The following is a 21,697-nucleotide window of genomic DNA, read 5'->3' as shown; positions in this document are numbered from 1 at the left end:
AAGCGTACCCGTCCCTGTCGCAGCAAACAAAAACAAAAAACCGACGCCTTCGAATTCGACCGAAAAGGTAATTAGCTCAGCAAAAGATAAGACAATGGACCGTGCCGCGGATGATGTGCAAAAGCAAATCTTTTCGCAAACGAGCGCCATTCGTGAGGCTATCCCGGGTAAGTGGGTTCTCCCCTGATGTGGTCAGCCGCAGTGTTGCATTACTCGACTTTTAATGGAATGAGGGTTGTGGCGATGTAAGCCAACAATCGTCTGCACGTACGCTTTAGAAGCTCATTTAAAATATGAAAGCAACGCTATGTGCGCGACGGTGGCTCGGAAGTTCTGAGCCTTTATAGAGCTTTTTATTTGAGGCGCCGAGTATTCGGTTACAGTCGAAGTTACAGCGTCTGAGATAGTCACCGTTGCACAGTTGGTGCACTATGGTCTTTCGTCTCTTCCAGTGCGCTGTGCGGGTTGTGTAACGCCGAGGTGATAGTCACAGCAACTCATTACTTTCCATGACGCTATCGCAGCACGAGCAGTGGGAAAGCATCTTGGCTGGCGGAAGGTGCTTGCGCAGAACAGATCAGCAGCAGGACCAGCAGCAGCAGCAGCAGCAGCATCAGCAGCAGCCGCTAACCGGAGCAACAATTTGTGCAGCCTTAACTAAAAATGCCACACTCGTAATCCGATACTATCCATTAGCGTACGCGATCGCACCGTCGGACCGGATTTTCTCATGCTTTTTGCCGGGGTGAGAAAGTTGCCCGGGTGGAGTGTCTCAGTTCCAAGAACAGTATGGCTCTCGGTACGAGCTGTTTACGGTATCCTTTCCACCCAATAATCAGTTACTATGTATCAAGGTTAAGCATAGCACAGCATAAAACGTATACCATCGAAAACAAATGAACGTTACTTCACGTTCCCTCCTCCATCGGCAGACTGGGGGTGGGGGGAGAAAAAGTCGTCCCGAATGGGATCTCAGCCAACCGGACTTTGGAACATTATTAGGCCCACGGTGCTTATCGGGTCCATTACATCTTCGCCAAGTGCTCCGATCGATCGATTCGAGAGCATTCACATTCGTTTCATAAACACTTAGTCATTTTGGATCGACTCATCCTCGCACCCTGTCCTCAGACACGGGACGCTGTAAGCTCTGCATCGGCCATCGTGCGCACTGTTTAGAAGATGACTTTCATTCGCCCATACACATACACACGCTTACTTCCAGCGCAACCCATATCACTTTCGATACTAATCCGCCACGAGTGCGAGTCATCATTAAACAAACAAATAACCCGAAGGGTTCGTACGACCTAGATTGGCTGAGCCCGTGCCCCTTCGCGATCAGCACTTGAACTATGGTGAGCGCATCAATGTATGAAGCCCCAGCATGCCTCACATTCCGAGACTATAAGACGAATCTATTTCGGGCCGAAGAATACGTTTTACAGCGAAGCCTCTCCGCATCGAGCACGCGGTGACCTCCTGGTGCGTTTTTGTGGCAGACTAATTTCGACGAGCGGGCGATTCTGTTGATGGCCGATAGAAACAGATTCCATCTGAAATTTTAGAAGCTTTTATGATTGCTTACACCTCATGTCAGAGCCTTTTTCGCTTTAATACGGAAAGAGAGGCACATCAGACTCCACACTCACTCAATTCAGCTGTGTGAAAATATGTTCTTTACTTTTTTGATTTGCCCATACAGAGGGATTCAACGTGGAATGGATCTCATTTTCTATCTAACTCTTCTACTCTCGCGCGGCAAAGCAGACCAATATCGCAAAACGCGTTTGTTGTTTTGTCAGTGCTATTAAGCTATTTTTGATGTCAAAACGATAAGGAAACAAGGTAAAGATAGGAATAGAGTGAAAGAAAAAAACGCATCGATTGAAATAATATAATCTTCAAACAATCTAGCCCTTGAGCTCGATTGACTGTAAAATAAACATTCTCGAAATCTGCACCCATCCTTGTTCGACCGTTCGGCCAAGCCGCGGCTGGCTCAATTTCAGTACAATGTCGATCGATTGATCGAAGCAGCAAAAGGTGAAGATTAATAAAGAGATTTCCGAAAATGTGGTACTGCGGTCTGCGCTTTCTTCCAATTCGCCCGCACCGGTCTATCTGTGATCTTCAGTTTTATAGTTAACCGGCAAACACGGCAATCCAAAACGATGACCATGATGGTTGTCTATAACGAGCCGTATCGAATCTGTAACCACCTTACCAGCTCTACGTGTGCCTGGAATTCTTTCAGTTAGGTGGGAACGGTTCGAACAAGCGAGACAGACAAACAATATCGTAGATTGAAGATGTCAAACGGTTTTTGATGCCAAACGCCTGCCTCCATCCACGATACAAACGAAAGCACACGCGTGGAGGAGAAATATGAAATATTAACAAAACAGAAATTATGACAATAACAAATAACTATTGACCATCTCAGCTAACAGTGTGGTAAGGGTATGAGATAGTCGAGTCGGCGGGGTGATGGGACGATAAGACATTTATCTGTTTCTGTTTATGTATGTGAACATGGAGGACATGGCGAGCTTCAACGATTGCTTTAGGATCGCGCTAAGAAAGATTTGGGACGATTCGATGCAAGTAATTCACGCCACAAGTGATGTTTGTGAATAGATGTCCAAGTGCTTGTGAGAAGGCAATAAGCCTCACAGGTCAACGCAAACAAAACTCCAGTACATTGAATGAAATATTTATCTATAGAACAATTTAAAAAGGTTCATTATCAAACGATTTGAATGCAAGGGATGCAGCATGAGTTCTATGTTTGTGATCAGAATAAATATCAAATAGGATTGGATGGTGGAATAATTATTATTAACTTTTGACAATTTTCCTTATATATTTTTAGTTACAGATTGAATTGATAAAAACAGTACACACACCATCTGGTACTGGCAAGAAATGATGATCATTGCTTAGTATTCTACACCCATACCAATACCAACCATTCAGTACCTTTACCACGCATTTTAATTTTATTTACACACTCAAAAAACCGCACCTGCACCTATACACATCTGTAAGAAAATAACAATTAAAATTCAACATCACCAACACTCACCAGGAAATAAGACGCGTGCTAGCTCCGGAAATTAGTCTTCAGCAGTTTCTTCCGGAATAGAATAATATTCAACGGTTCGGGCACTTCAAACAACTATTCAAACCAAATACGATTTATATGGTAACGTTACGTGCAAACAGCAAAACAATTGAGCTTTCTAAGACGAGAACCGTGCATCACGTGCATGTGGTCGTGTGCCTAGATTTCCGGTGGAACTAGAAAACATTTCCCAAATATCGTAATATCTTATTTCAGGCTCGTTCAACATGTGAACAAAAAAGCACTTTTCGAACAACTTCCTTCAGTTTGGAGCACATTTAATTTTAATTCAACCCAATTGAACCATTTCAAAGCAGGACGTCTCTTCATTTCTCAATGGCGCTTGAGCTTCCCGCCTAGCCCGGCGGTCGGAACGCTATTGTATTCCGTCAACGGCTTCAGTGGCCGATCCGGCGCCGCCAAAGTGGCAGTTTGAAGTGATCATTAACATAATTTATGTGCCCACTACGTGTTTGTTTTTGTTGTTGTGTTTCGTTCGTTCGATCTGATGTGCATGATTTTACCAATGCGTTTTCTTCTTTTTTTGTGATTGGTCTCAACCTTACGCCCAATGAAAACGACACCTACGTTAAGAGAGTCTTCCTCAATCAACACTAGGATCATGCAGGGGTTCGAATTGTTCGGAGAGCACGTGCTACTTTAAAGCTTCCAAGCTTCTTTTTCTATTCTTTTGCTTTTTCTGATATAATGATGATTAACTGTAAGTCGAATGGTTATGACGAATATTAGAGGTCTGATTTTATTGGGCGATATTCTCGTGATGAATATTAATTTTTTAATAGGTCATTTAGTTACCAGGTTTTCAATCTACCAATACACTCTGTTTTGTACAAGTTTGTATCATTTTACCGTACCGTACACTGAAAGAAATGCAAACAATAGAATTTAAAATGCCAGTGCACTCAACAAACCGTCTTCAACACCGTTAGCTACCCTTCGACACTTTCTTCGTTGGTGCCGTCGTTGCCAAATTATCATCCCAAAAAAGGAGCCATCTCTTACTACGGTTCCACGCTTCCACTTTGGTGCAGCAATTGATCTCATGCAGCAAACCCGCTATATAAACCCTCTGTTCGTACGATTCAGGCGTTTAACCAAAATTTGGTACCAATTTTGCTCCCTAATTGACAACTCCAGGCGCCGTTGTTCGAGCGTCCTAATGCTCCCGATGTGGTTCGGTGGCGTGGTCCAATGCAGATAATCTGTTGTCACCCCGTACGTGAGCGTTGGTTATTCACAGCCAATGGGAAGAAGGTTCAACTGAACTGTTAAAGACGGTGGAATGAAACCGGATGGAAGTTGTGCGGAACTAAGGGATGCTGTAAAGCAGGCTGGAATGTGTACCTCATTATTATTCGTTGGCTGAGGAAGAATAAGGTAAAGCATATCGAAAATAAATGAACAAGCGTAGAGGGATGCCAAAAAATTTAAGCAAAAACGACTACACACAGAAAGATGCAGTACGGTAGATGAGACGCATATCGGTATGGCACCGTAAGTAAGGTTCGCGCATGCTCTATCTCCCTAGCGGTGGAACGATAGAACACACAAAGGGCCAACAAGCCTTATCCCAGAATACGCTGCAATTAATTAATTCATCTTGATTTCTTTCGCTTTCCGTTTTTGTTTTCCTGATTTTTTTTTTCTGATCATTTGCTTTCCTCGTGACAAAATTCGTACATCGATCACAACTGGTGATAAGTTCACAACAGCAGAAAACAACTGTGGTAGCGGTGAGCAGCTGTTTTCCCTTACCAAAGACTCAATAGAACGGCAACCAGAAAGTGATAGTCTGTGTAAAATTTAGGGAGTGAAGCAAATTCAGAAGACGTACACCAGAAACGATGACATGTCCTATACCTTCCGATAATGATACAACGCACCATATACACCACCGCACAAACGGTCTGAAACATTATGTGTCCAAAAAGGGGTTTGGAAGCTATATGCATGAAACGAGTGAGCAGAGCGCACCTCCTTAAAACGGATTTAGCGAGAGCGAGCCCAAGATAAGCGTACATAACCGAGCTGCGCGTGGTGTACAAGTACCTGTCGAGAAGTAAACGTAAATGAACTCAACAAAAATCAGAACGTTGATTCGCAGCAACGTACTCACAAAAAATCAACCTCACACACAAGCACAATCCACCAATACGCTGCACAGTGACGGTGCGCGCGCGACTTGTAGCGATCTGGGAGATTGCACTTACAACACTCATCGCGGAAAAATATTGGTTTTGATGTACGCAAATAATTGGCCACCCACAACTGATGTACAGTATCACCACAGTATGGAAAGGAAAGGAACTGGCCACAACCGGCTGCCGATGTAAGGCTGAACTGATCGGGATCAGGAAGACGGGACCGTGTTTTGGAGTGATTCGGATGGTACGTAGCCGTTGTGACAAGAGGGCTACTCTGGCTAAGTCAGGGAAAGAGCGCGAGTTCCAACGGTATTGAATATCCGGGAGGTACGATGAGTTTGGCGTTTGGGGTTGGCGAAGGTTTAGTAACAAATCGATTGATCCGATCAGCGAGCCGAAGAAGAACCAGACACTGTACAACCAGACACGGGGAGCCGTCGATCGTCCAAAGTGGATCAGCTTGCGTTAGATGACCAGTGCAAACAGAGCACCGCACACTCTTTTCGAGTGTCTCTGCTCGAGTGTGCTGAAGTGTGGAGGGTCGCTGTAGCCGTTCCAAGACGCTGTACCCTGTACGAAAAGTGTCACTGCCAGGAGATCTTGTAGCTTGCCTCACATCATCCGATCGGTCACTCGGGGTCGCCTCTTCGCCCGCCCAAAGATGATGCGGATGATAGGCTGACAACGTTCGGATAAAAGTACCTGCGAACGTACTCCGTAACTCTTTACTTCGTACGCATTCTAATACATTGGCCGTCCGACCCGACACGTGGAATGGGCGGGGCGAGGCGTCCCGTCCGGTGATAGTAATCAGCAAAACAAACGAGTGGGATCCAGTTGGCATATGCCTAACACACAGCTTGGGAGTCTTCTGGGAAGGGCTCCATGCGGCTTGACGCTGTGTATGATTCTATCGCCGTCAAGCGACAGTTCACCCTAGTGTCGGTTCGGTGGTAGATTTTGCAAAACGACTCACTGGAAGGTGTCGTCGTCATGAACGATGGCCATTGAGGAGTGTGTCTTCGTTTCGGCCGAAAGCGCTCGCTACGGATTTTGGGGTGAAGATCGGTAATCTTGGCCCCTGCCGGTATGCTGGCAAAGAGGTTCCTTTTGGCTAATGGGGTGCGCCGTGCGGGGACGCTCCTTAATTAACTCTTTAAGCTACATTTCCGTCCCGGCTAGTGGATGGTACAAATTCAGACCAGAAAATGCGAAGAACGTTATCGGAACAAACAAACTGCAGCCGTATCGTACGTACCATCACACGGTTAGCTTTGGCTTCTGCTGCATTCAAGGTGAATCTTTACTGTTTGGACAAGACTTCAGAGAAAAATGCTATATCTTTTTGAATGTTTTCATAATGTTGTTTGGTTAAATTCAACAATTGTAAAGAATAGATTTCTTTTTAACTGTATTTACTTAATATAATTCAAATGATATTTGATTTAATTTCTTACATAATCTTTCATAATCATAGATCCTATTATTTTTTGATTAACCAATCAGTTTATCCCAGATATATTGAAAATATTGGCTTGCGTCTCAATTACCAATGAAACCAACTTAACAAAGAACCGTGTAGTAAACGTCGTCAAGAAGCCGAATATCAGATCGCCCTCAGTTCCAATCAAACATTGTTTAGCGCCTATTCGCCAAACAGAATGTATGATACAGCATGGAAGGAAGTGGCAGTTTGAAGTCTGGATTGGTTCATGGTATGCTTGAAGACATTGAAGTAGGGAAAAGTTGCAGTTGGTGCTACTATTCAAGCACAATACCGTGCTGAACGAAGCATTCAACAAAGAAGAAATTGATTGCCCTTGAAAGCCACAACAAAAAAGACCCAAATCGATTTCAATTTAAATCAATCCCTAGACGACAGTTAGGCAGTAAGGCGTACAGAAGAAAAAAACAAAGACAAAGAAACGTAAAATTGATCCCCACAACTGACAGTAATGATTTGGATTGGATTCCTGCCGGGAGCTACTTCATCTCACAGCCCACTTCATTGACTCACAATCGACATACATTTTGCTCAGCAGCCGACCAGGCTTCAGCAAACCGCCTCGTAGAGGTGCAGTATGCAAGATGGAAACGATTTGATATGCAAAACAGTCAACTTCCCGCGCACTTCCATCTGCGTACTTTAACCACACACTATTCGTGGCACAGTATTTGGGCCACTGATCGATCGACGAGCAGTGATCGGTGACAGCTGGAAAATGGCCAATCATTTTCTCCGCACTGTTAACTGCATACATTTCAATCCTTCACAAACCTACATCGCGCAGCCAGGACCGTTGATGGGGATAATAAAGGTACACAATAGTGCCACCAACGTCACCAACCGCGCTTGCGGACGTCTAGATGGCGCTAGCGAGATAGTGCAAGAGAAGACTTTTTTTTCCTAGCCCACTATATCTGATGAAGAGGTTCGATTGTTATGGCTCGATCATTCAGAGTGAAAAGCGATTTTATTATAATTGGATTGCTAAATGATTTTGTGTAAATATTTTGAAGAAGAATAGCATAATATTACTCAAAAGATGGTTTTGGGTGTAATGACACAATATAATTACCACAACTATCGAATACTGTAACTGAATGTTTGTATGGATATAAAAATATTATGTCAACTTATTTGCACTTTTCAGTTTAATACAAGTAATATCGAAATATGTTCTACCTACCACGCGTTTCATCTTAATCACTTCAACAACTAGAGCGACTTTGGTTGTGACGATTTTGGTTGTTATTGTTTCGCTAGACAAACTTTCCTCACTAATTAGAACCCAACTCGCGTCAGTCTGTGTCCTTCGTGGCTGATGCTAATCACCGTGCAGTAAGACAGAACGCAGACAGACCTATCTGCATTGTCTTTGCTGCGAACGTCTTAGAACTCTCTTAGAAACCCTCAACCTGTTCCTCGAGCCATCGCACACATATACACTTAGTTACGATACAAGTTCATGATCTTCCTCAAGGAGATCGCCAATAGATGGCACCCAGTGAAGGTGAAGATCATCGGAACTAGTTCATTCGACACATGTATACCAGCAAACCTAAAAAACTTCACTACCAACCATCCCGTACCCGAAACCGTTCGGAGGCTAATCACCCGGCTGGCTTCCTCGGCAAAGATCAGTGTGTTTGCACGAATACTTCACACCTGGTGCACTCATCCAAATCCGGTGCAGAGCGGTCGCGGAAAGCCGTAGTGTAGACAACGCGAGCTGGCCGTTCGGAAGCTCGCGCCCCAGCTTGGTGGTGCAATTAGAATCGATGTGTGACTTATCGATCGCTGAGGTTAATTCCACTTGCTACCTTTGTGTAAGAGCAGAAGAGAAAAATATATGGATCTTGACCCGAAGGTGCTGTTGTGTTGGAGAAAACGAGATCATCAAGGGTACAGTGCGAAGCTGAGGAGAAAGTCTTCGCATAGAATAACTGAAGCGAACAGCTTGCATTAACGAAACACATGAACAGCGATGGACATAACGTTCTTCCCTAAAACATGGACCATAGAGGTGTTTCGTTTTAATCGACACTCCGTTTTATCCCCAATCGCCGGGCCAGACGTACAATAGGCAAGCTACCTTGATTGACCGTCAAACTTGATGACTTCTGCAATCCTGATCCGCAGAGTTGGGAACCATAGCGGCATACCGCTCGATGAACTGTAACGGCAGACGGGCGGCCTTCTTCCTAAATCAGTGTGCCGGTCGTTTGATCAATCGTTTGAATAAATTGATTTTAGTAGCAGTGTCGAGCATCAACCCTGGGTCAAAATATATAGCCACCTGTGATGACTTCTACCGTTCTCCGAACGGTGCGTTGCGCACCAATAGAGAAACATATCAAACTTCATGCCTGGTCGTAGATGTTGCCTCACATTATGACACGATGCTTTCGTTATGGGCCGTCCATCCAGCAGTGATGGTCTATTTTTAGCGTCTCCTTTTAAAAGCCCACCAACAATCGCTTAGGACGGGCGATCACTTAAAAGCTTTTGCACACCCTGCTTCACTAATTCCGATCCGACTCTTGGTGACGGTCGGTGGTTTGATTGATAGAATTGTAACACACACTAATTGCGCATTACGTACAATCGATTTTCGGGAGCAGTAAGGTCTGCGGTCTGTATGGGAAATGGAGAAAGACATTACTGACACGGCACGACAAGAAGTCTAGCGCCATTTAAACGTCACAGAAATGCTGTCAAAAGGCGCCTTTAAACAGTTTGAAAACAAAATAAAAAACATGAATCGAACAACCATGGAGGCTACAAAAAAGGCGCCTCTAGCGCACCCGTCACAAGCTTCGTTGCGTTGTTTTATTTCTGGGACCACTATAAATCACGCTCTTAGGAGAGCGCCGCCTGTCGTACATAATGTATTAAATGGGAATCGAGATAGCGTATCTGGTGTACATTAACAACTTTGCAGCACAAGGAATGCCGTAGGGCAAGGGGGGTTTTCGGGGGATACGGTTTGCCAAAACGAACCGAAAGCAATGTTTTGTTTTTGTTTCAATCATTTATTCATATGTTTATCGGGGCCTTTTTGCTATAAGAAGAGCCTCAAAGCGAAACATATGTATAAGCCTATGCGATAGAGTGATAAGACTGAAGTTTGTCTTGATTTAGTGTTGGTATTTTCCATGATTTTTGTTTAATTCTAGAGGGAATAAAAGAGCCATGTATTTTAATATAATGTACCATATTTTTTTTCAGTGTAATAAAATTTCAAAAAACATATTTCTTGATACTACTCTAAAGTGCTGGAAAATGCTGCAAAATAAAGTTTGCTAGGAGATTAAAGATAGATAAATAGTCCTCATGTTGTTATACTTTTTTCTAAAGTTGTAGCGACAACCGTTAAACGATCACCTGGGTAGCAACAAGTGTCAACCATTAAAATCAATGCTCACCTTGCCTCCTATTACGCCGTCTTCCATCTCGTCTGTGAATACATTAAACCACCCAAAAATGGATGAAAACACCCCATAAAAATGTCCATCAGTCGATCCAACGAAATGGTACAGTGGAGCAACAAAATCAATAAGCTTGTCCGTCGATTTACAGCCTATCCCTTCTTCCCGAACCGGATGATTCTGTGTGACGAATTAATCCTCTGTTGTAGGTACCCTGCCAGGTTCCGTAGTGGAGCACAAAAAAGCTCCAATAAAAGGGAGTTAAGCAGAAAACACACGGCGATCACACAGCTACAGAAGCCTATAAAATTAATTACCCTCCTCCGCTGGTTCGACGAGCCTCTTATAGGTTGGAGTCTAAAAGGGAGCTCTTAAATTTGATTAACCTAGCCATTGTTCACACATTAAGTGGTGGCCCCGCTAGGTTTAATCCCATCAAACGTTTGCTTCGGCAGTTGCTCTCGCGGGTGGTTTGAGATCTTATCCTGCCGTCTACCTAACCGCATTTTTGAAAAGCTAAAAAGAAGAAAGGCTAGCTGAGAGTGAGAGAGACAGAATTGGTGGTCATCTAAAATGTTTGGTCCCGAGTTTGTTTGAATGATTTGCCCTCAGTACACACGCTTGTAGACGTGTGTGACGGCATTTTTTTAAGGTGGCATTGCCAGAATCGCTTCTACACCCATGCTTCCTCATGTCAACCTAACCTCCGTTTCGGTACGAACCTTTCGAATAGGTTTTGTTTTGTTTATTTCTGGTCAGCTGTGTTTGCTTGCTCTTGGGCGGTCTATTATAATCAACGCCACACGCCAAACGGCAATAATGAATACCCACGAATGCCGGTGACGAGCGACGAGAGATCCAACGTACCCCGCACCGGCCAGCAAAGCTTCACCTCCTCTCCATCACACTGCCCAAGAAGCCGACATACCGGAACGTGTACGTGTGGCGCGTGTAAGACTCATTTAAGGACCGTCCAATTGCTGGGGAACGGGAACGGGCGGAAGGAGGCAGAATCATTCCCAAAAGAAGAGCATCGGCATACAGAAACACATACACACACACAAGAACAAAACCAAAATGAAAAAATAAGAAACAAACGCAACTGAACCGAGATGTAGTATTCTAAGGAAGGTTCTTCTCCCGGTGCGCGTACCACATCGTGTGGGGAAGGGAAGCGTCGAAATGTTTTACGAGGCGCTTATGTTTGGAGAATGTTAATTTGCATGCTTCTGTTGCCTTTCCTCTGTACGGCCAGGGGGTACCATCAGGGGTCTGGTACGATTTGGGTTGGTTTTGTTTTATTTTTTTTTATGTTCGCCATTTTTTACGCATCACGATCATGTATCGATCGTATGGCGAATTAAATGGCTCCATTTGCGTGGATTCCTTGCGATGGCAAAGTAATACAGATAAACACACGAGCACAGAATGCCCTGGCAGCGATGATGTTGTTGATTACTAATTAAAACAATGTTCCCCTAAAGTGCTCGTAGAAGCTATAAATATTTATCGCAGTCGAGGAAGCAAATTCGGAGGCAGGTTTCTCGCCTGACGTCCTACTAGGCAACAGAGTCTTGCGAACATGTGTTTGATTTGTTTAGCCGAGCTAGCCGATGATATTAAAATAATTTATAGAGCCAGACGTGTCAAACGTTCATTTAATTTATTACTCACCTGGTGAACATATTTGCTGAGATTTTTGTTATTTCCCCTGCCGACGACGTTTTGGAGCTGATGGTTCGTCTTACTTACTGGAAAAGCACATACACATTCGCACTCACAACCCGATGCACTTCTAACGCACACACATTGTTTATAGGAGTTTAAGGAACAAAGCTTTGCTTATCACTTATCACATAGTATATTTCACACTTTTGCTGAAACGAAGGAGTTCACGCTATTAATGTGATGCTTTTGTAGTATGACATTTTTTAAATTATTTCAAAGCTGCAAGTTAAAAATGCATCATACATTTGATGTTAATAGAAACGAATGCACTTTCCACTTGCAAGTCCAATTTATCTCGGTTGCCTTCAGGGTACATTTTAATTTTAATGCTTAAACGCTTCACAACATAAACATCCCAGACGAGAAACCTTTCCCACACGCTGAAATATCCCCAGCGGTACATTTAACAATCAACACGAGGCAAATCCCTGCTCCATCGATTTCATCCCTCCCTTGATCGCGAGTCTTGGTGGGGGGTTTCCTCCCCAGGTGGTAACGCAAAATAAATGACATCTTCGCCCGGGAAACTGCGTGTATTGGTGGCGTCTTGAATCCAACGCACCCAGTATCGCCTTTGGTCCTTTTCGAACCCAGCACGCAGGGTGTCCGTGTTAGCATTGGCAATCTTCACTCTTCACACCTACCCCTGGCCACCACGCGAGATGCGTTGTCGTAACAAAGTGATGTCATTAAAGAAAAAAGTCTACCGGTTGGCCACCGGGCGCTACCATCCGGCACGGTCTCCCAGCATGTCCCAGACGCGTCTCCGACTGCTCGCCAATGAAACGAGCCTTCCGAGCCACAAACAAAGCGGGAGCCATAGCGTTCGGTACGGTACGGACGGGTACCGGTAAAAACAAAAACGCAGAGAGGAAAAATCTGGCCAGCACCAGGATGGGAACCCTTGCGCGCACCATCCGGAACGACATCGGCGCGACATGGAAACGATCTTATTAGTGTCAGCAAATGCGTTGTGCGGGTTGTCAGTTGTCTACTGTTCGCCCGGAATGGGATCGATAAATTTAACCAACCCCTTCGCGCTCAGGGGGTGGAGCCCTTTTTTCTTCCCCTGTAGTAGGTCGGGCGTGTAAATGACAACCTTTCGCTCGCTGGTTCGACGGAATGAGCCAGTCGATCGATTTTGGTGCAGTGCGGGTGGTAGAGGAAAATGGCCGGTGGTGAATGAACCGACTAAGCTTCCTGACCTACAAATGAGATGCGGGTGGGAAAATTAGGCTCGCCAACTAGCAGACACGGTTGGTTGGTAAGTAAGGAAAAGTTTTTCCACTGAACGATTGGTGTTCGATCGGTATCGGTTTGAGTGATCCATTTTACGACCCTGTTTGTTTTCTTTGTTGTCTTTTGTCTTTTTCGCGGCTTTTCTTGCGGCTTGTACGTTTGTCCAGGGTAATGAGCTGCGTTTACGTTTCAAAGTATGGTTTGGACGGAGTCAAATGAGCTGCATAGTGGATACAAAAAGCAGAAAAATAAAACATTCGAACTGCAAATCGGCCAAGTGAAATTGTTGTTATGGTATAAAAATGAAATTCTCTCAAACATAAATAGACAAACGTAACATTTTCAAAGTGACACAAATTTCAACCTTTTAGGGCTTATAGTGATCCTCTACAACCATTGATCTAGTGTTCATCCTTTCCTGATCCGGTTGTAATTAAACTGTTGCATGTCGCAACCATGCTCTACAAGAAAAGTCCAAAGCATAGCTAACCTCTGCAAATCATCGACCCAGTCTAGCAAACCCTTGCCCTTGCCCATACAAACAGGAACGCAAGGAAACGGAACACCATTTGTAAACCAAAAAAACGCAAACAAACAAACCCATGTCGCAAATAAACAAGCGTCATGTAAAATAAAGTTCACTGTATTTTCACTACCTTAGCACTGCGCGAGAATGGACTAACGTCCCCACTGCAGGAAGCGAGAAAAATCAGTCAAGCTAAATGGCGCTATCTATGGTCCAGATTGTCAGACTCTTTGCTTGTAGTTACAAACGGCGCAGAACAAGCGCATCCAGGAAAAACATGCGGGCAGTACATGTTGCTTCGGTGAGTGGCAGTAAAGCAGGAAAAATGGGTTCCTTCTTAGATGAATCAACTTCCCTACCTTCTCTTCCTAGTCGTCGGTGGTATCTACTCTCAGCGGCCGTAACCAATCATGCTCAGCCTAGTCTGACGCACTACCGAATGTTCTGTCTGGTTGGGCGTCGTTGTTTCAGGGCTTACGGAGCTTGACAAATAGGTTACATTTTAATTTTGATATCGAACCGCCGCAAGAGGGCTTTGAGTGGGACAAAGGGTTTCACATTAAAAGGTTTAGAGACATCTTTGTATAATCAAAGCTGCTAAGCAACCTGGTATGAAAAACCGTGGACTCGCTTTGGGATATTTATCCTTAGCACTGGTCACACAATGCGTTATCAACAAGTTGAGACGAGTTTTGCGATAGAGTGGTCAATGAATCATATACGTCGCTTTTGGAATAACCCGTCGGGAAGTTTTTTTTCATAAACTGGTGCATTAGTGAGCAAATTACTATTTTCAGTAGGATCCACAATGGCTTAACATGTCTTTATATAAAGCCTTTATTTTCTCATACTTATACTGCTGAAAAATGTGGTTATTCGACTGGATTTAAAAAAATACAATAAATACTACAACCTAAAGATTGTACAATAATCGTACATTGATGGTACAATTTTAATTTTACCAGAATGCTAGAGCAAACGCAAAAAAGAACATTTGATCGCTACTAATCGGACTCAGTAAAACACAAACGATACAAACCGATTGTTCGACCCTGAAACGAAACAAACGGTGGCGCTTATCGTGACATCCGCGTGGCGAAAAATCATGCCTGCTGCCCGTTTTATCGTCCTACCGCAAACACCGGTGGTCGTCATAAAACTTCTCACCCACGAGTTAGTGGGTTCCCACCATAAAAACCACGGGCAAACGGGCCGCTTGCCTAGGCCTCCACTTCTAACTTGCATACTGCACAGCGTGCATATCGGTGTCATTTCGACAGAAAACAGTGTCTTCGATTCGAAGCTGTTAAGGAATGCCATTGCTTTTCGTGCTCGAGTTACTCCACGACAGTAGGTACAATTTCGTTATCATTCTGCTGTGCATTGACTCAAAGCGAGGAGATAGGTTGTGTCGTGGCTGTTTGGTTTATTACTTGCCTCACGATCCCAGCCCCTAAATTAAATGTTAGTAAGTGTAAGAATGCATGGATAAAAAAATGATCATGCTTGTTGCATCCTTAGCAAAATCATGCATACAGGTAGATATTCGGAATTTGTTTCTGTTGCTGTAACGCAACTGATATCGTGGTGATACGAAGCTGCACTCGTTAGGGATGATTGGCTCGAGATGAGGCGATATTCAGATTCGAATGCTGGCAAACATACCAATACTACATGTAACGCAGTATGTTTATTATGTTTACATTATATTTAGGTTTTAAAATAAACGATCATATTGGTTCAACACACCATAATAGATTTATCCAATTGATGTCAAGTTATTTATAAAATCTACAGATTTACGGTTTTTTTAATAAAGATTTGAAACTTGAAATTTTATTTATTCAACTTTTTTTTAGTTTGCATGTGAAATGAAACTAACAATACAATTATGATATTAAATGATATTAAGATATTAAAAAATATCTTAAAGACATGTGAAAAATACTACTTAATACTCATAATAAAAATAAAATATTTTCTTTATTTTATTGAATATCCCACTCATCATCGACGAGATTTTTTTTTCAATTTAATCAATGCATCTCAAATAATTATTGTATTAAAATGTTTTTAAAAGAGATGTATGAACGCAAACATTAATAAACGTCATCTTCATGATTTCATTTCATGCAACTAACAAACGCAGAGCTCATCATTAAAAGGCGTTGGTGGAAGTCATATCAGAAATGTAATGCAACATAAATGATCTTGAACAGACCAATCAAAGCAATGAAAGTTTTCATATTTTAAATAATTTGAAATTACCCGCTCAAAATCAGCATGACCTGCCCAATGCTTATCATATCGCAGTCCGTATCATGTTCTGTAAAGCAGACCAATCCACCTTAACTTTTAGTGCCTGCAGCTATCATTGTATGTCTTCAAGCGCAGGCTCGGGTAATATTCAAAACAGAAGCTTCTGAGAAATAAAACACTGAGCCAGACTACGAAGTGACCCTATTCAGTGGATCCCACAAGCGATGCCACTCAAGGAAACAAACAGTTAGCAAGCGCTCAACAAATGATACACACACAAAAAAATAGAAAGACGACACCGTTCAAAGAAAAACCATTCCATTGCAAATCCACCCGGCATACCACCCAAACGCCAGACGGCCAGAATGAGGTTTGCGTTTTGTTTGATTTTTCCTTGCTCGCACTTGAAATATTACCGATTGTGCAGAACAAAAGAAATCATTCCCGGTCTCCCATTTCAATAAAATAAATTTTACCTTTCCAAACATGCAGCTTGTTCCTTTTCTTGCTCTCTTCGATTTTCACAGCAGCAGAAAGATTCGTGTGTTTCGCCGATCGAATGGGCAAAAAAATACACGGGAAAATAAAACAAACTGCAATTGCACACCCAGACCGGTGCCATCTACCGGCCTGTTGCAGTAGGAAGGGGAGTCAGCTTCTGTGCTTCTCTCGTTTAATCTGCACAACCATGAACAGGGACCCGGAATGGGGAGGAAATTAAGACAAGCGCAATAAAAATAAAACTACACACACTCATACAGAGTCACCAACGCAGAACTGTGCCATACCATCCGAACCCACCCAGCCAACGATCGGTCCACCGGGCGCCCAAAATGTTGGCGACATTCCAAAGCGGCGACCGTCAACAGCAGCGATGTTGCCGACCGATACGAGTGCCTTTTGGATTGGAATAAAATAGTAAAATATCAAACCATGTCCCGGACGAGCGATAACACTCTCCCGATTGTTTCGCCTACCATCCTTTCCTCGCTGATCATAATGTCCCAGACGCCCAATGGCTTCCAGATCGTAAGGATGGAGAAGGGAAAAGTGAAAGAAATGAGACACAATTTTCAAATATTATGTTGACAATATAGAAATCTTGAACAAGACATTGTTCTCCGACAACGATCGATATTGAGGGCTTGAATGGTGGAAGGCAGCTTGAGGGTGATGCGCCCGGACGATATCGTGAAGCAGCCAAATGCAATGTTCTGTGAGCGCGTTTGTTCACATCCTGGCCTACAGGATCGAACGTGCCTTATGGGAATGGGGTTCACCGATGCGGCTAAGCTGCTGGATTCTTTTCGATTAGGTTCGATTTTCTTGTTACTTTTTTTGCCGTGCCGCTTTCTTGTATCGATCTTGATACTTGTCGCCAGCAAAGTACAATCGGGCTTTTTGAAAGATTTTATTTTTCGTTTGTTTGCCGATTGTTGCTCCCGTTTCGTTACTGCTTCCGACCGGACCCACCGATCGATCGCCAAGGGTCAAAGAGCTTGTAGTTGAAAAATTCGATTTGCTTGTTGCGTTTCGAAATGGTTCGATCGATCGGAGCGCCCCCGCTAGGTGATCGTTACTACTGGGTTGTATTTAAACCATTTTTTTTTCTCCGGGTGGTTATGAAAAGACCGACCGGTTATTATTTGCGGGTACCGAGGGAAGGTGAAGTAAACATGGCTTATTTTGTTATTAGTAAAGTACTGATGCACAATACACAGGTGAGATGTGTTGTCTGTAGCGAAATTCGTGATCTGTTTGACTTGCTTTGTGTAAAAATTTATTATTTGTTAAATTATTATACGCCTCGCCACTTGCGAGGAAAGTTTTTGTGTAACTTACTTACTTACAATTTATTGTGTATTTTGAAGGCTAATTTATACACATTTTTCATAAATATCTCGTTGTGCTGACTGGTTCAATATTACCTAGCTAGTGACCAAGTGGAGGAACACAAGATTCATCGTACAGCACCCTTCCCGGATGGGTCTTGTAGCTGATAATCGGGTCACAGCAGGAAGCTTATCGAATCGCAACCAATCGAATTCCCGTTCCCTAGTGCAGCGCTTTTGTATGCACTTTTTCAGTGCCTCATCACACAGTGTACGACTAGCAAAACCGGGTAGTACTCGATGCTTGTCCCTATCTTGATGCTAATACCGATGATGGCTGATAGGAACCAATGTACGGTGTTTCGAGTCGACGGGAAGCTTCAGTTGCAGTACCAGCGCAAGCAGCACCATCATCGCCGCCCTTTCACTGATAGTAACAATGCAACGAGTGTTCCATGTTGCGTAAGCGGCTTTACGCGTTTTCTCTAACCCTTTTTCGGCAAACACCACGCGTGTGTCGTATGTGTTGTGTGCTATCTGAAGAATTTTATCACAGACGGGAGAGGTGAAAATGTGCATCCGTAGCGTATGAAATCAGCAGCAAGACAAACTACTGCTCACGTTGGCACGGGTACAATGTGACTATGAGAAGGTGTATTTGTTACCGTGTAGCGTCTAGAAAACCATGTTTGAATGGTTTACTAATAATGGTTTACTAATAAACTACACGCAACAATTGACATAGGGCAACGAATGAAGGGCACTGTCTAATACATTTATCGAAACCTGCAACAACAAAACGCACTCATCCTATGTCCGGGATTATTTTGATGAAAATGATGTCAACAGTCAATGGTTCTTCACAAGTCTGCTAGGCTTTTCATCACCAGCGTGCAAACAACACTCTAATTGAAGTGTGTTTTATCGACTTCATCAAGGAATTGCTCCAAATCCAATCGGGTGACGAAAAAATGACTCAAATTAATTATCATACAAACAAACACGTATCATGCAGAAACTGAGGAGCTTGTCTAGACGACATATGGTTGAGTATAATATGTTTCATTGCGGTTTTCAGGTTGGTATAAGTTGGTCCAGGTTCGTCGCTTACTATTTGCATGCCAATCGTTGAAGTCTTTTGTACGAGATTTAAATTTTTCATAGTGAGAACAGAAAAATGTACGCAAATTATTCACATGGGTTGACCAAAATATGAACTTCACTTTAGTTTTCATTATAAAATTGTTACATTATTATGATATTATAATTAAAATCATAGCAGTAAATTCACTGTAAATTTATACAATATATCATAAAACAAAAATCACTATTTTTACACTTTTTACTTGGCTTGTTTCAATATTAAAAAAAAAAAAAATTTTTTTTATACACTTTTAGATTCACAACATCACTCAACTCCAAAAATCCTGTGCTGTTACTTTTATCACATTCAGTTAACTGTTATGTACGATCGTAGTTCGAAAACGTTTCAGACTGCGTCTTCTTCTACGATCGCGTATCAGAACACTCACACACACACATACATACATACATACATACATACACATACTTCAAACGTTCACTTCACAATCCTTGCAGAAGGCCCAAAGTGCGGAAGTGAAAAAATAAACGCATTTCGCGCTTATCCATTCACCTCACATTGCTCTGATTTCACTCGCTAATTTAACGCTAATCACTTTGGTCAACATTTGAGCTGGTAAGCGATTCAACACTTGTTTCGCTTCTTTTTGTATTGCTCGCTTTGAGCGCGCTGGAACGAAATGACGGTAGATGTTTCATGTTTGTACATAGTACAACTTATTGAATGTTTTACCATTTGAGTAAATTTGCTTTAAGGTAATCGTCACAGCAAATTGCACACTATTGTTTCAAAACAAAATCATCACCTTTCCCTGTACATTCATACGTACAATTCTTTCACAACCACAGGTAGTAAAACATTCACGCGCACTACACGATTGCAACAATTTTGCAAAACACATTAGTAAATGGAACTGTATTGAAAGAAACATTCACTGGTACTCAAAACAATACGATCGCGACGATCTAGCAACGGCGGTACGATCGTACTGCATGCAACCGGCAAACCTCAAGCAGTCTGACTTTATTCCAAACGAACAGCGAACATACTGAACCGGCCGTTGAGTGTCGCGTCCGCGTGAAGCTCGATCGCCCGCCGGTGCTGAAGATCAAGCATCCGCTACTGCCGAGGACGGCCCGATCGGAACCGGTTATCCGTTGTGTCTGCGATCTGCTTGTACACCGCACTACAGCGTAGAGTTTGTTGTGAAACGATCTCATTGTGATATGAGTTTGTAGTATGTTTGAAATGTATTTGTGAATACTCACAGTTGGAAATCAATGGTAATTTGAATTTATCAAGATAATTCCACAGTATAGAACTAGTTATCAGTTCCGGTTAGTAGTGTTTAATTTTCTAATTCTATTTGTAAAACAAACATGTAATATAACGACAAATTTACTAATCGTAATGCTTTTTTGTGATATCATTACGTTCATACGTCAATATAAATTTGATTGCAGATTTTGAATGGTACACCGCATCAAAGCTGTGGATAAAAAGGTTAAAACGGCTCGACACAAGCAGAACCACACGAACACGATACACGAGCGCGAGCCATACCGGACTTAAGGCTCCCACGATCAACCATCCAATCAGTAGCTCGCTGCGATTGTTTGCAATGGACAACAGAGACAACCACTAGTCCAACCCGATCTCGGTGCGTAAAGGAGCGAGCAGCTCAGCAAGATTGCGCATAACAACCATTCCGTTTTGGTTAGTAACCTCGACAGCATCCACATGGGCCACAGTAATAGTTCAACCTTACTCCTCCCATTGTGGATCAATTTGAGGAACTTAGTGTAATTATTAATAGACATAGAGGTAGAATTGAGCTATTTTGTATTTTGCAGGATATTGTTTTACCTGACGCTTTTTGATAAGGACGCAAGTGCTTGTTTACAGTTGCAGGCTGAAATGCTGCTAGTGCAGACAGTTCGAAGGTTTCAAAATTTTGGTCGTGACGGAATGGAAAAAAATATCGTCTCTTGATCGATCGATCAATCGGTCGAACCAGTCACGATTGAAAGACAGATGAGAAGATCCGGGTGAAAATGGTTCATTCACTACTTTACGGTCTGAATTCTGGGCATTCTTTTCATTCATATTTTCTTGAATAACAAACAAAAATAAAAATTACTCGCTGTCACACCCTAGCAAACATTTTATCCTTTGTTATTTTTATGGCTTAAACAAGCGCTAACAGTTTCTCAAAAAAAGTGAGATAAACTTAAAAAAAATAAAATATTCAAGGTTTATGAGTTTTTAAATTCATTCAATACAACATGCAATAGAACAGTTCTTAAAATATTAACATTACAGAATGTGTTACCAATTAGGAAGTATTATTTAGATGTAATTAAATATATTTAATTGAAGGTCCTACTGTTTATTATGTTTCGACTGTTGTGATTTTTTTATTTTAAATAATTTTGGATAAATTGATAAATGTGCATTTTTTTAAATCCTAAAATAAAAGATATCCTCATGTTTTACCAACAGCACGCATGCACATGGACATCTCTTTATAAAATGTCGCACGGAAAACAAACGGATCAAAACAACAGTGAGGTGAAGAAAAAAACATTGAACCCCCCTTTTGTCACGACATGGGCGTGGTCGTGCTGATATCGACTCTACCGAACGGGAAACCGGCATCACTTCAAGTGTAATAAATATCGAAACAACGGCAGCGGTGGATTACAACAAAACAAGAAAAACATTAACGCCACATGAACTAAACGAGCCAATGGTCAGCGTGGGACCGCGTGTGCTACCGATGCGACA

The 21,697-nt window shown here is 42.6% G+C and overlaps 1 protein-coding gene across 1 annotated transcript in view; it reads right to left on the bottom strand.

The window, feature by feature from the left end:
- The window catches only part of LOC120951865 (uncharacterized), a 100,547-nt gene extending 80,489 nt beyond the window's left edge, over window positions 1–20,058 (bottom strand). Inside the window, exons 1-2 of the mRNA XM_040370844.2 lie at window positions 19,740–20,058; window positions 11,899–12,101 (exon numbers count right to left, since the gene is read on the bottom strand). Coding sequence (XP_040226778.2) covers window positions 11,899–11,909 — 11 coding nt within the window. The 5' untranslated portion in view covers window positions 11,910–12,101; window positions 19,740–20,058. The remainder of the gene's footprint in view (window positions 1–11,898; window positions 12,102–19,739) is intronic.
- Window positions 20,059–21,697: the final 1,639 nt, after the last annotated feature.

Source organism: Anopheles coluzzii, chromosome 2 (assembly GCF_943734685.1).
Source record: "Anopheles coluzzii chromosome 2, AcolN3, whole genome shotgun sequence".
Lineage (NCBI taxonomy): Eukaryota > Metazoa > Arthropoda > Insecta > Diptera > Culicidae > Anopheles > Anopheles coluzzii.
The sequence above is the reverse complement of the archived record's forward strand: the minus strand, read 5'-3'. Positions and strand labels throughout refer to the sequence as shown.